We start from the raw sequence: 12,122 nt of genomic DNA, 5'->3' as shown, positions 1-12,122 counted from the left end.
TTTCAGTCATGACTTCATTGGAGAGTTTACCACCAGCTATAGGGAACTGTCTCGTGGACAAAGCCAATTTAATGTATATGAGGTAATTCACATTACTTCACCTTAATCAATATTAAAGATATCAAGGATATATTTTTACTGTCTCTTTACATTATATATGATGATGTTACGTAGAAAACAGTCGATGACAAAAACTGACAAGCTCCGTTTTCACAGACAGGGTGAAAATGGCATTACTTGATGATTTTAATTGTTGGATACAGTCGAGAAAGTCACAACCTCTGTGAAAGGGGAGGAACAGCAATTTGATCGACGTTGGTAGAGTTTATGTTAAAAATAGCTTTTGGACCTCTTGTGCATAGGAAAGGAATGAGAAATCAAACTTTGTGGAAAGCAGGTCCATTGTCCATGAACCATATAAAGGAAAAGGATGTCTGTGCATTTCAGTATTATGTTGTATTCATACTTTCATCCATCCTGATGGGTGTCTTTTGTCTCTTTCAGGTCTTGAATCCAAAGAAGAAAGGCAGGAAAAAGAAATATGTCAATTCTGGCACAGTATGTGTGATTGAATTACCTGTCATGTGCTTTCGTCCTTTGATTTATTTTTGTAATGACTTCCATTATTTCTTCTCTCTCTCGCTCACTCTCTCTCTCTCTCTCTCTAGGTAACACTTCTGTCCTTCAAAGTTGAATCCGAGTACACATTTGTGGACTTCATCCGGGGCGGGTGAGTGCCAATAAAAAGTCCCTGGAGAAATTAGGCAGAAAAAAGAAGAAAAATTGCTGGTTAAAGAGCAACTTTGACAGGCTACATGACAGACTGAATTAAACATGAACTTATTTTGGATTTCACTTTACCAGCGTTTGTGTTGAATACAGATGTTTAAGTGTCACAAAAGTGTTACATTAACTTGATGAAAAGGGTGTTAAAAATCATATAAAAGAGTCATACATCTGAAGTCAGACAGTTTTGTTACTGTTATGGTTTTGGCTCAATCATTCAAAAAATATTTGACTTTGATTAATTATATTTTTACACAAGCAACACACACATCTCTGCTACAAATGAATATTTGAAGTTTGTTTCTAGTACTTACCATTCTCAGACAATTACACCAAACGTGACAGAAGTGCAAACGTTACAACTTACCCCATACAGTAGGTGGGGTTAATTGTAACAGGCAGGGGGTTAGTTGTAACACTTGCTAAAAATTAAGTTTGAAGGCAAATATTTCAATACTATTTTGTCTATATACTTGAAGTGGATATTGTTTATATATCTGTCTATAATAGACAGGTATCCACACTTTATTCATTTATCCAGCCCTTTTCTAACAATAGTTTAATTATAAATGGATACAAATGTCTAAATATGTGAGAAAAAGCAGCACAATTATGACAACATTTTTTTTTATATGTGACCCAGTCTGTAATAACAATACTACAGTTTCTGAGATAATGAGCATCAAAGTCTGATTTTAGCCATTCATTTCATTATGATTTCAATCTTTGACGTGACCTTATTCAATCAGTATTAAAGATATGAACAAAAAATCAATTTGACACACGATTTTTGATAAGACAGGAACATTTATCATTCGTGTATAGCCTTAGCCTATTTAAAACAACGGCAAGAATTATGCTAACATTAACGGTTTTCATATCGTAAGTGCTGAGGGGTTAGTTGTAACACAGCGTTACAATTAACCCCACTGGGTCAAAATATTTTCAAGCCCACCAAAAAAGTTGCTAAGAGCTGCATACATATTTCAAAATGATGCTATGTTTTAGTCAACAACATGACACTGATTAACATGACATAACATTGGATTTGGTATCTTACACACCCAACTTAGAAACCGAAAAAAAAAAACATAATGAAAAATTATGCCACCAAAACACTCGTTCATCAATAACTCTCTGGAAAAACATTATACTTTTCCAATAATTTGCGGGAGAACGTCTTTTTGCAACGTAAAAAATACCGGAAAAACAAAACGCTCAATCTTGTGCAACCATGTAAACAGTCCGTGTTACGATTATGTTTGTCTTTTAAGGTATGTTTGTAAAAACTACTTAAATGTCCTAATATATCTACTCCTGGATTCATCTAAACCCTGTCCGGGAATCCACCCCAAAATAAAACAATAATATATTTATTTATTAAGCATAAAACATTTCCAAGGCCATATTTTTTTATTGGAGTTTGTCTCTAAATTTACAGTAGTACATTGACAAATTTAAGATTGAAAACCTAATCTGATTATGAATTATGATATTAATGATATGCACTAAAGAAAGCTTCTCTATACTTTAGTGCTCATCACTGGGACATTAATCTAATTTAGCAAGTCTTTGACATTGACCATGTTAAGCACTTCATACAAAAGGTCAGACTTCTTTGCTTCTATTGAAACTCACAAGGTGATCTTTGGAGGATTCTCAAATCATGATGGGATTACATGGATCATCAGGTTTTGCACAGATTGGGGAATCCAGGCTAGCTCAATTGCATGCTGTCATTAAAGCACAAGGACGAAATACCAACTACTTAGATGTTCTAAAAAGATGATTTTTTTTGCATTTTCATTTAAACTGTTATGCTGTTCATATAATTTGCAATGAAAAAATTTACTTAGAAAATGTATTGATTTAAAAAAAAAAAAGAGATGTATTTTTACTCAAACTGTTTTGATCTCCACGGTCACATGAAGTACCTTTTTGACTGTATCTCTTTTAATTTCTTGAAAACAGGACACAGCTCAACTTCACTGTAGCTATAGACTTCACTGCATCTAATGGTAAGATCATCTTCATAAGCTGAAACACTGAAGCAGATTCTCAGTTATTTGTGATTCTGTCCAATCACCATTTCCCTCAAAAATCCGATAAAAATATATTTAAAAATGAACTTAAAGGGACACTCCACTGTAAATATGCTCATTTTCCAGCACCCCTAGAGATTAAACACATGATTTTTATAGTTTTGGAATCCATTCAGCCCATCTCCGGGTCTGGCAGTACCACTTTTAGCCTAGCTTAGCATAATCCATTGAATCCGATTAGACCATTAGCATTGTGCTCAAAAATGACTGTTGTTTTTCCTACTTAGAAAAGTAGGAAACTCTTCTGTAGTTACATCGTGTACTAATACCGACTGAAATTAAAAGTTGTGATTTTCTAAGCAGATATGACTAGGAACTATACTCTCATTCTGGCGTAATAATCAGGCACTTTGCTGCAATAACATGGCTGCAGGAGGTGCAATAATATTACGCAGTGCCCGAAAATAGTCCTCTGCTATTGAAAGTTACCATGGTGACTATTTTCAGGTGCTGCCTAATTATACGCTGCGTAACTATAGAAAAGTCACGTTTTAAATAGGACAAATATCAAAACTCTTTGGTTATTTTTGCGCGATGCTAATGGTCTAATCAGATTTAATGGATTATGCTAAGCTATGCTAAAAGTGGTAGCACCAGACCTGGAGATCAGCTGAATGGATTCCAAACGGTAAAAATCAAATGTTTAACTCTAGGGGAGCTGGAAAATGAGCATTTTTTAAAAAAAAGTGGAGTGTCCCTTTAATATATTAACGCATTTTTGTATGTTTAAGGACTTTTGTTACAGGCTAACACTTATATTAGTGTATTTGTTGATTAATACCAAACGCAGGAAACCCATCACAGCCGACATCGCTGCACTACATGAACCCATACCAGCTGAACATGTACGCCATGGCCCTCAAAGCCGTAGGGGAAATCGTCCAAGATTACGACAGTGACAAACTCTTCCCGGCTTACGGCTTTGGAGCGAAACTTCCACCCGATGGAAAGATCTCTCACGTCTTTCCCTTGGTGAGAAAAATCTTAATTTGCAGACACATGCTATATAATATTAATGCAATACTATAGTGTCATCAATTTTTAACGCTGCATATAAACAAGCATGAAATAACGCAAAAGTGCCTCAAGGTCAAGTTAAATAAGTAAAAATCGATATGAATTATTCTTTGTGTGCCATGTTCTGGAAGATTTATTAATACGTGTGTACCGTGTTCTCACCCCGCAGAACTCCGACTGTGAGAACGCAAACTGCGTCGGCATCGAAGGTGTACTGGAGGCATATTACGACTGTCTGAGGAAAGTGCAGCTCTACGGACCAACCAACTTTGCTCCTGTCATCAACCAGGTGGCACAGTAAGCCAAACATTTTTAACGCAATTGACACAGTGTCGTGATCTGGTCTATAACATAACCTCTGCGTCTCTCTCCCTGCCCTTGTCTTCTGTGCGAGCCCAACTCTTTCTTGTTACTATCCACTTGTTATTCTCTCTAACACCTGTCCTCTCTTCTCGCACAAATGCACTTACGCTTGCACATTCTCAGCAGACTTCTCCAGAACGCTGTGTTTATCTAATACTTCACTGTCTACCTGCTGCTCGGCTCCAGTCGCGATCTGATGTTTAGCAGGCGAGACGTTTTGAAAGGGATATGTTATCCAACACCAGATTTTTTATGGCATTAAATTAATAGGGAAAGCACTTTCCCCACTCCCCAATGGGTCATTTAGAAGTCATCACAGTTTTGAGCACATTAACATGACCGGACACGTTTACGGTGCTGTATTTATCAATACCAATTCGATATTTTGCAGCTTGAAACTTCTTGATAGATGACAGTGTGAACTGTGCCGATGTAGTGGTCGGCCAATCATACAGTAATAAAATCATTTGCATATAGTCTTAAGGGTACAGTTGCTAGAAAATCTTCAAAGCAATCTGTCCTGCACTGTTTGTGCTATCAACACCATAAAATAGCTTGCATTATGTGGTTTATTGAGCAGGGGTTTGCTATTACTTTTTATAGCCGATTAGATCTATGATTTTATCTTGGCAGACAATAAACTTCATGAATAAATCCAACTGAATTGAACGAGGGACCAAAGTCATATCCACGGATACAATAGAATACAATAACATTGAGACCTGGGTCAGTAGAAAACCATCTGCTCAAAAAAACACCCTTAGCAACCACACAGCAATGCCCTTGCAACAACCCACAGCATCATTGAGGAGACTAATATGCACATTATTCTTAGTCTTGTTTCATTTACCCCAATTAAAGTTCCTAAATAATGTATGCCAAATTAAAGATCCTAAATCATTTACTCTAATCAAAGTTTTTGAATCATTTGCTCTAATCAAAGATTCTGAATCATTTGCTCCAATTATCCTGAATCATTTGACACAATTAAAACTCTGATCCTTTCCCCTTATTAAAGTTTCTGAATCATTTGCCCCAATAAAGATTCTGAATCATTTACCCTAATCAACCATTTTGAATAATTTGCCCTAATCAAAGATTTCTGATTCATTCACCCTACTTAAAGATTCTGAATCATTTGCTCCAATTATCCTGAATCATTTGCCCCAATTAAAAACTTTGATTCATTCACCCTTATTAAAGTTTCTGAATCATTTGCCCCAATAAAGTTTCTGAATCATTTGCCCCAATAAAGATTTTGAATCATTTGCCCCAATTAAAACCTCTGATTCATTCACCCTACTTAAAGATTCTGAATCATTTACTCCAATTAAATATCCTAAATCATTTACAATAATAAAAAATTTGGAATCATTTGCCCAAATTAAAGCTTCTGAATCATTTACCCCAATTAAGAGCCTAAATCGTTTCCCCAATTAAAGATTTGGAATCATTTACTAAAATTAAAAATCCTGAATCATTTGCCCCAATAAAGATTCTGAATCATTTACACTAATCAATGATTTTGAATCATTTGCCCTATAAAGATTTTGAATCATTTGCCACAATTAAAAACTCTGATTCATTCACCCTAATTAAAGATTCTGAATAATTTGCTACAATTATCCTGAATCATTTGATCCAATTACATATCCAGAATCATTTATCCCATTTAAAGATTCTGAATCATTTACCCACATCAAATATTTTGAATAATTTGCCCCAATTAAAGACTCCCCTTCCTAATTAAAGAATCTGAATCATTTGCTCCAATAACATATCCTGAATAATTTTCTCCAATTAAATATCCTGAATCATTTATCCCAATAAAGATCCTAAATCGTTTTCCCAAATTAAAGATTCTGAATCCTTTACCCTAATCAAAGATTTTGAATTATTTATCACAATTAAAGATTCTAAATAATTTGCCCCAATTAAAGATTCTTATTCATTTGCCCCAATTAAACATTCTGAGTCATTTATCCCATAAAGATTCTGAATCATTTACCCCCAATTAAAAATCCTGAATCATTTGCCTCAATTAAATATCCTGAATCATATTCCAAGAAAAACTAATGATTTAAGTCTTTATTACTTTATGCCTGTTAGTATTGTAGTTCACATATAAAATAAAAATTACTTACTCATCTCATTCCAAACCTGCATATTTTTTTCTCTTTGATGCTAAACAAATGGACAAGTTTAGCAGCATGTTGCTATATAGCAAAAACATGAAAATAAATGAGTATCCTGGAGCTCTAAAGCTCCATAAAAGTTGTCCATATGACTCATGCGCTATATTATTATATAAGTCTTCTAAAGCCATCAACTGATGTATTATTCAGATATATTATTCAACGTCTTTACTCACTGGAAATCTCTCTTCTAATCTGAATCCAATTTGTGTGATTTAAATATGCACATATTCAAATTTGGCAAGTCACGATCTGTAACTAAGGGAACTGTTCCTTTAAATCTAAGAGTGTTCTGTAAATGTCCAGGTGCGCTGGGGAGGTGACAGACGGCTCTCAATACTTTGTGTTGCTGATCATCACAGACGGAGTTATTTCAGACATGGAGCAAACCCGAGAAGCTGTGGTCACCGTGAGTCTTTAAATAGTGTTTTTATTCATACCTCCTTAATTCCACACTTTAAATAAAAATTCCCTGTTTACAGGCGGCGTCTTTGCCCATGTCCATCATTATTGTGGGAGTTGGTCCAGCTGAATTTGACGGTGAGCTAATGGACTTCAAGGAGATTTTGGCTCTGCAGATGGTCTTAGGTTCTTAGGTTATTTAACAATCTTTTTTATGTAACAGCTATGGAAGAGTTGGATGGAGATGAGGTCAGGGTGTCCTCCAGGGGACGTTTTGCTGAGAGAGACATTGTCCAGGTACAATCTTCATAATTGCTGTAATTATGATCTTTTTTCAAGTTTCAAAGAGGTTTAGGCATACACAAAGGGTCTACTAACTGCAGGGTATAGCTGATGCCTAATGCTGCGTTTACACCAGCCGCGGTATCAAGCGCAAGTGATTTCAATGTTAACCTCTTGAAAAGCACTCCAACTCTAGCCCAAACCATGAACAGACCTACTTTCACTAAAATGGTTGTTTTTACTAAACCATTTAGAGTATAAGCATAAAAATAAAAAAAGTTAGAGAGGCTAAAGTATTTTAGAAAACTTTAGCATAACATCTTTTTTATTACTAAAAAACTTAATGATAAATATGTGTGTGAAACCTAGAAATGCAATGATCCCAAAGCCGTATGTGTAAAGAAGTTATATTTCACGTTTGAAGTCAATAGGCCCAAAAATGTGGTAATGACTAGTGCCTTTTCTAAGTGCCATTTAGCCCCAAAATAAAAGTCTTGTTTACATGCATACACGTTCATTCTTATTATTATTTGTTGGAGTCATTATCTAATTGGCTACACGTTCTGTCTATAATTATTTTCCATGAAGTCATTGGAGGAATGAGCGAGTCAGATAATGTCACGATATTTGACAGCGCTGTTTGGATATTATGTATTACACTCCCACCTTCTTTTAGAAACAAAGTTTGACTGCGGGTTTATGTGTTTAGCGGAACCTAAAGTGTAATCTTATATACAGTGTTACGACATAAATAGTTCGCAGATTGTATATTACATTCTATTACAAGATGTTTATGCGAAATCTGTTGTAAACAACAGACTATATTTCTATATTTCATGGATTATACGCATTTGTGGACAAAAATTGTCATTGAATGTATTCTATTAGACCAGTTATTCACACATCTGAAACTGGATTTCGATTTGCGATCATTATTTCAACACAAAGGTTAGAAGTCCCGTTCATATTTTGCATGTTCTCATCTGGACTTCTGTCACAAAATACTACATTTATAATGCTAGAGCATCTGTATCCCAAAACAGAGACACTGATGCTAAACCTGTAGACCTTTTAAACGATGTAGAGTAATGTTAATATTATTAATGTTTGTAGACAGTAGGCTATATAGATATTGTTAGCAGCGTTAAAAAAACTGCCGTCATCGCACACGCAAACTAATGCACATCGAGAGGTTAAGTCAGCGATTTGAAAAATATGAACTTTGGCAGAAAAACATGCCACGTTAACCAATCAGGAGCTTGCTCTAGTAGTGATGTGATTACAGGAAGCGAGCGGGGTCAGGAGCTCCTCCCATGACACGAATTTCCGTGTGAATGTCTCAATGACTAGAATTTCATGCGCGGCTTTCACGCGCAAATGAAGCACGTAAACTCAAAATGTTAAAGCTGGAAACTAGACGCGGTAGACCCAAATTTGACGCCTCAAAACCCGGCTGGTGTGAACCCACAGTAAGAGATTATAGTATATGACTCAAAGAGAATAATAAATGAGGGACGCATATTCAAAACAAATTTGTCTGCACCCTGGATTTATACATTCTATGAGACCAACAGAACCAGGTTGCATTATTTTGGAGCAGCAAGTGAATTTCTCCATTAATAGATTCATATAATCTAGACCAGTGGGCTCCAACATGGTGCCCACGGGCACCAGGTTGCCCCCACAGAGTCTGAGAGTTGCCCGCCAAAGCAAATTCTACTTATAGCCTTAATTTTAATATCTATTAATTACATATTTTAATTTTTTATGTATTAAGTTTTGAGTAGACTATATCAAAAAATAGCCCATCAAATTGTTTTAGCCATTGTGGTAGCCCTTGCTCACAAGCAGGTTGGAGACCCCTGATCTAGAACATCGTGACCAATGAAAGGCTTTCAGCATTATCTCTATGTTGTCCTTCTCTGGACATAATAAAATATATTTCTGATGCGCACTATGCTCTATTTCCTTCAGTTTGTGCCGTTTCGGGACTACATCGACCGATCAGGGAACCAGGTGCTCAGTATGGCGAGACTGGCTAAAGATGTACTGGCCGAGATACCTGACCAGCTGCTGTCGTTCATGAAGAGCAGCAGCATCGAACCCAGACCGTCCCTCAATCCCTCTCCCACGCCACAGATAAATGTCCACCTCTGATCCTAGATCAGTCTTTTCTTCGCTCTCCTAAGCATAGCTACATATCTGTCACAGGGAATGCACATTTCAACTTTCCGCATCAGTTAGCAGTAGCACATTACGTAGTTACACAGTAATCAACTGAAATCAGGAATGTGTTATTATAATGTGTGGTGTTTTGCTTCATCATCACTAACAGTTTGTGCTCGCGTAGAATGGAAAGTTGTGCATGGAGGGTTCATCTCAGGAAAACTGTCAGGGAAATATTTCAACCCAAAATCAATTCAAAAAAGTAAGCATTACTGGAAAAACATCTATTATTTTACAGTAATGGGAAGGAAAATTACCGCTTAATTGTCATGAAAGTAATGCAAACCAATCAAAAAATAGGCTTATTTTTTATATCTTAAAATGTAAATCTCTTTGATTTTGGGTTGAAATGTGACAATTTTTCCCATGAGATTCGCCCAGGCCTGAAGAAACAGACTTTAAAAGCGCGCAAGTGCAAGCTGTGTCGTACGCCGTAATACCCAAACGCACCACATGCAAGCACATCGATATAACTCTCATTGTGCCTGACGTCTTTACATTCCACGTAGTTTCGTAGGCCCGGATAATTTTCTCATTCTCACTGGCCGAATCCGAGGCAGGAGCGCATACTTCCGAGTATGTAAATATTTTTCAATTTGTGCTCGGTATTGAAAGGAGGTAATAAGTAGCTACGTCTGCCAGGAAAACAGATGCCTGCGCGGGAACACCAACGCACACGGAGCCTTCCGCACACCAAATGTGGATACGGCTAATTACCTGCTGAAACCAAGGTGCCAATCAGTGCGATTCAACCAGAGAGAGGAAGATTGAGAGAAGAAATATCTCCAGCTTAATCAGTAGAGGTTAATGGGCACAGGAAGTAGGTAGATGAATATCATGACAAAGACAAATCAGGTGATCATCTGAACGAAACTGCAAGGAGAGATAGAGGCGGATTATACAGGTAAGTCTCACCGTGAAATGCCCTGGTCATATTTCACCCCAAAATTAAAATGAGTCAAAAAGTAATTGTATTGTGTGTGTGTGTGTGTGTGTACACTTGTATATGTGGTTTACGAGGATGTATAGAGAAAAGTGGGGCACAAACTAATGCAGGGTTAATCGTAACACAGCTACTTAACATATTTATACAGGGCCGAGCAATCTGTGCTTTTTTTTTTTTCAGAAGATGATCTCCTGAGAATTTGTGAAAAGTTTTTTTTATATTGAACAAAGAGTGTTTTGGAGGCATGAAGGTAAATTTCTTCATCTTATGTTTTTTCTTTTTTTTTATTGGGTATGTAAGTCACCAAATCAACATTATATTATTTAAATCGCCGTCTTGTTACCTAAAACATAACACCGTTTTGAAACATGTCAGCAACTCCTAGTAACTGATAGCTGGGATTGAAACAATTTTTACACAGCGGGGTTAGTTGTAACCGTGTTACAATTAAGCCTCCAGTATATAATGATAATGAAAACAATGTTAATACTATGAATCAAAATGATAAATTATCAGGGGAAATCACTCACAATTATGATATTTTTGTCCTAACTGTCAGCACCGCAACTCCCACCACGCACATTACGCGCTGTGCGTAGGGCACCAAGTGCGGAGGGGGCACCAAAAATAGCCTAATGAAAAAAATTATAATGCTGATATTATTTCATTAGCCTATAGAAATATTTTAGGCACTTTTTAGCCATGTATATGTAACAAAAAAGGCGGAACGAGATAATTTAATTGCTCTTGGCTAGAAAGTTTGCCCCCTCGCCTTGGACGGAAGTTTCAAGACAGTAGGCAACTTTTATGGAAATGGCCCCGAAAAGACAGCAGGATTTAGGATCTGAGAAAAGAAAGAAGAAACTGCGAGATGATGCCCGTGCATTACTTGTTATAATTTATAACTTCGGTGCAAGCTAAATTGATATTTTACTGTTAAAGGTGACATAGAATGATTGAACGGGATATTTATCCTTGTTCTGTGATGTGAGATGTAGACCAAAATGTTTTTGTTTGGGTCTGTAATGCCGTAGAAGCTTCCTAAAAACCTCTCTCAGATAGCTCTATTGGGGTGGGGGATTTTAAACAAATGGTTTTGCAACTATTTGGCTCCCCCTACTGGCTTAACTTGCAATCTCATCACTGATTGGCTGACTTTGCTGCCACTCATAAAATGTAGCCAATTATTTTAAAGTGGAGGGGCAGTGAGATGCCTGTGATGTCATAAGAATCAGTTTTTCAGATTGGGCCGTTTTCTGGCTGACACTTCTAAAAGAGGAATTTCTATGAGACTGAGATGTTTAGCATGTTTAGCACTTTTTGTATGTTCGTGAATGGGGGTAAACTACCATTATTCAACAAAGACAAGGTAAAAATGGTTTTTCATTCTCTGTCCCCTTTAAACATTACCTCTGCATATGCATTTTACAAACATCTGACATCAGCTAGCTGTTACTTTCTTTACTATCTTTCCTTAGATATTGAGCAGTAGTTTATGGTTTATTTTGAGGTGACGGTGGGGCATCATAAAGGAATTCATGCTTAGGGCACCAAAATGGCTAGCAGCGGCACTGCTAACTTTGCAGCCCTTTCAAAAACACTATTTATATGCATTGAGGCATAATACAAGGATGGTTAGATGAATGATCATGGATGGATAAATTTTGACATTGATTGTTTCATATACTTACAAATACAGCACAAATTTATATATTTCATGGAAAAAATTGGGATTAAATGGGTTAAGTTTAGGGGTTGGGTAAATGGTGATATATGGCAAATAAACAAAACATTACATCTATG

The 12,122-nt window shown here is 36.5% G+C and overlaps 1 protein-coding gene across 2 annotated transcripts in view; it reads left to right on the top strand.

The window, feature by feature from the left end:
* The window catches only part of cpne9 (copine family member IX), a 54,842-nt gene extending 42,726 nt beyond the window's left edge, over positions 1–12,116 (top strand). For both annotated transcript variants that reach the window (XM_065285358.2, XM_065285359.2), the window contains 10 exons: positions 7–82; positions 505–558; positions 669–730; positions 2,758–2,804; positions 3,679–3,860; positions 4,075–4,202; positions 6,770–6,872; positions 6,946–7,003; positions 7,089–7,162; positions 9,122–12,116. In XM_065285358.2, coding sequence (XP_065141430.1) covers positions 7–82; positions 505–558; positions 669–730; positions 2,758–2,804; positions 3,679–3,860; positions 4,075–4,202; positions 6,770–6,872; positions 6,946–7,003; positions 7,089–7,162; positions 9,122–9,304 — 967 coding nt within the window. In that variant the 3' untranslated portion in view covers positions 9,305–12,116. The remainder of the gene's footprint in view (positions 1–6; positions 83–504; positions 559–668; positions 731–2,757; positions 2,805–3,678; positions 3,861–4,074; positions 4,203–6,769; positions 6,873–6,945; positions 7,004–7,088; positions 7,163–9,121) is intronic.
* Positions 12,117–12,122: the final 6 nt, after the last annotated feature.

This window comes from Paramisgurnus dabryanus, chromosome 21, assembly GCF_030506205.2.
Source record: "Paramisgurnus dabryanus chromosome 21, PD_genome_1.1, whole genome shotgun sequence".
In the NCBI taxonomy this organism is placed as follows: domain Eukaryota; kingdom Metazoa; phylum Chordata; class Actinopteri; order Cypriniformes; family Cobitidae; genus Paramisgurnus; species Paramisgurnus dabryanus.
Note: the sequence above shows the minus strand (reverse complement) of the source record. Positions and strands in the feature narration are given on the sequence as shown.